Raw genomic sequence first — 2739 nt, forward strand, 5'->3', positions numbered from 1 at the left:
ATAAATAAACTAAAGCAATGTCCAAAAATTGAAAAGTAAAATAAAGCAAACCAATCTAACTGTATATCCAGTTGGTGGCATAACCACACAGAGGGGAACTATTCCAAGTGAATTTAAAGCACAGTAATTTGACTGTATATTCCTAATACCCTCAGGACAAAAAGAACCACAAATCATCAGACTTTTTCCAGTAATTAACATTGTGGGAACAGTAGTGTCAGTATTCTTATTCCGTTTTATACACTGTGGGATAAATTAAAGGAAGAATGATGTTGGATGGTGGAGAGTAAGATTTTTAGTGTGGTTGAAAGGAGGCACAGGTACGCTGACGGACTGGTTCTATCAACGTGATCTCACTGCGGAGTTATCGTTAAAAAATACACACTTCCCAGCACCGTCCACTGAAAAGGGCTAGAAACAATAGCAAACAAGCACCTCTAGTCCGCAGGGTATGGTCTGCAAACATCAGCGTTCCTTGGAGAAACGGCTGAAACCAGACCCAGGGCAGGAAGTGCACTAGGTGAGGTGGGAACATGCCAGCAGCCAGGGACACTAACAGATTCCTGGACATGTCGGAGGGACTCGGGAGTCCACCTGAATGAGCTTCCACTGGGCACCGAAGGAACCAAGCACATCCGTGAGTTCTAACAATGCTTTTTAGAAAGTCATTTCCAGGAGACAGAAGGGACCTCCACTATTGAAAACTGCCTCCTCCTGCCTTTGGATACAACATACTTGGTGTAACCAAATACCTCCAAGAAGTTTCGCTTCACAGAAGCATTCCCGACACAGGCTGAGTACCCCTTATCCCAAATGCTTGGGATCAGAAGTGATACGGATTTCGGATTTTTGAATATTTACATATACATAATGAGATATCCTGGGGATGGGATCCAAGTGTAAACACGAAACCCATTTATGTTTCATACATGCCTTATACACATAGCCTGAAGGTAATTTTATACAACATTTTTAATAACTCTGTACATGGAAAAGTTTGTGTTAAGTACTTATGTGGGGAATTTTCCACTTGTGATGACGTATCACCAGTCAAAAAGTTTCAGATTTTGGATTTTTAGATTAGGGCTGCTCAACCATAATATATTAACATGAAAGAGGAATGGAAAAAAACAGAATGTCACCATGCAGGAGCCAAAACAATCAAACAGGATTTTAGCAAACCCTGCTCATGCACTTCTGCCACTATCCTGCCACGCATTCTCAATGTTGGCCAATACTCTTCATGAGTATTTACTGTGCACAGCTAAAATCTCCCTCTCTGATTTCAGTGTGCGTTCATGGAGACCACCCCAGGAAAACCAGGGCGCTAACGCATCCTCCTCACCCAGCCCTCCCGGGCCCGCCAGCAGGAACTCCTGTCTCCCTATCCTCTTGACGATTGGCCGCTTCTCCTCGCTGCAGTAGGGAAACAGGTCCTGGGAGACGCCCGTGCTGTAGTTCAGGATGATGTACTGAGTGGTCAGAGCCAGGCACAAGAAGTGGCCGTCCACAGCCACGGCGAGGGGCTGCTCCGGGGTCGACACCTCCTTGACGATCTGCACCCGGTCCTCGTACACCAGAAACATCTGGATGGTTCTGCGCTTGACAGAGATGATGCAAACTTCCACACAGAATGGGTCCCCGCTCACGGGATTCTCGTTCAGAGCAAAGGTGGACGCCCCTTTGATGCGGGCCCCCGAGGGGACAGGCTCCAGGTTCAGCATGTTGGCCAGGGTTATGGAGTTGTCACACAGCACCAGCAGCCTGTTGAGAGCCGAGGCCGCTCGCAGCTCATTCACTGGCTTCTTGAAACCCAGGTGTCTGTGCAGCTGTTTGGTGGCAGTGAACGTGGCAGTCCCAGTGGGCACAGTCTTCTCCTCCAGCAGGAAGTGGTAGATGAAGCAGTCGTTGGTGCCGACGTAGAGGTCCTTGCCACAGCACTCCACGCACTCTATGTTGATGCGCTCCTTGTCGCCCATGAGCAGCTCCCGCTCCACGGCAGAGACCAGCGTGAAGGCCTTGATGTTCATCATGTCTACCGGGTGATCTGTGGGGAGAGAAAGGGGAAATAAAATTAATTTTAGAGGAACAAGGAATAAGCAGAAACATGTCAGGTTGCAATAAAGATACGCTGACTCACCATTTATTTCCATTACAGAAAATCATTCAACACTGATTTAAAAAATGGAAAGAAAGATTTCCCCGTTGACCTCCCTCATCAGACAATCGGGAGACCCGAGCAGAAAAGCACACACGCACACGTGCACACACGCACATGTGCCGGTGATCGTGCCATCATGCTCTTTCCCACCAGAGCAGAGAGTTATCTGGAACTTCCTTATGCTGTCCATGGGAGATACGCCCATGGCGGGAGACAGGTGCAGGTACTCACCCACAGACAATATAACAAAGGAACTTCTGAAAAAGGCAGAAACGGCCCTCACCAGTCTATAGCTACCTGAACGTGCGCTTAAGTCAACAGTGAGACGCAACTATAGGATCCTGCCAGAAATGCTGAGGCAGGAACTGTGTCTTGAGTTCCTTTGTATTCTTCCCAGCCAGGCATGCGTGTTGGCCCCAACTCCTGAGTAAACGTGTTCATGTCGAGCAGTAAAGGTATGTCTCAGACCTCCCAAATCTTTCAGGTGCGAGTTGGTAGATTTGCAAGCCAGTCCCTGGCTCCCACAGGAGGAGAGGCTGTCCCACATGCTAACCCCTGGCTTCCTACCCACCCTCTGG

General features: G+C 48.3%; 1 protein-coding gene across 1 annotated transcript in view; it reads right to left on the reverse strand.

Annotated features, from left to right (window-relative positions):
- The window catches only part of TGFBRAP1 (transforming growth factor, beta receptor associated protein 1), a 39133-nt gene extending 37086 nt beyond the window's left edge, over positions 1 to 2047 (reverse strand). Inside the window, exon 1 of the mRNA XM_012664335.1 lies at positions 1346 to 2047. Within this exon, the coding sequence (XP_012519789.1) occupies positions 1346 to 2033 (688 nt within the window). The 5' untranslated portion in view covers positions 2034 to 2047. The remainder of the gene's footprint in view (positions 1 to 1345) is intronic.
- Between the last annotated feature and the right edge of the window lie 692 nt (positions 2048 to 2739).

This window comes from Propithecus coquereli, unplaced genomic scaffold (assembly GCF_000956105.1).
Source record: "Propithecus coquereli isolate 6110/MARCELLA unplaced genomic scaffold, Pcoq_1.0 Scaffold88, whole genome shotgun sequence".
NCBI classification, from domain to species: Eukaryota; Metazoa; Chordata; class Mammalia; order Primates; family Indriidae; genus Propithecus; species Propithecus coquereli.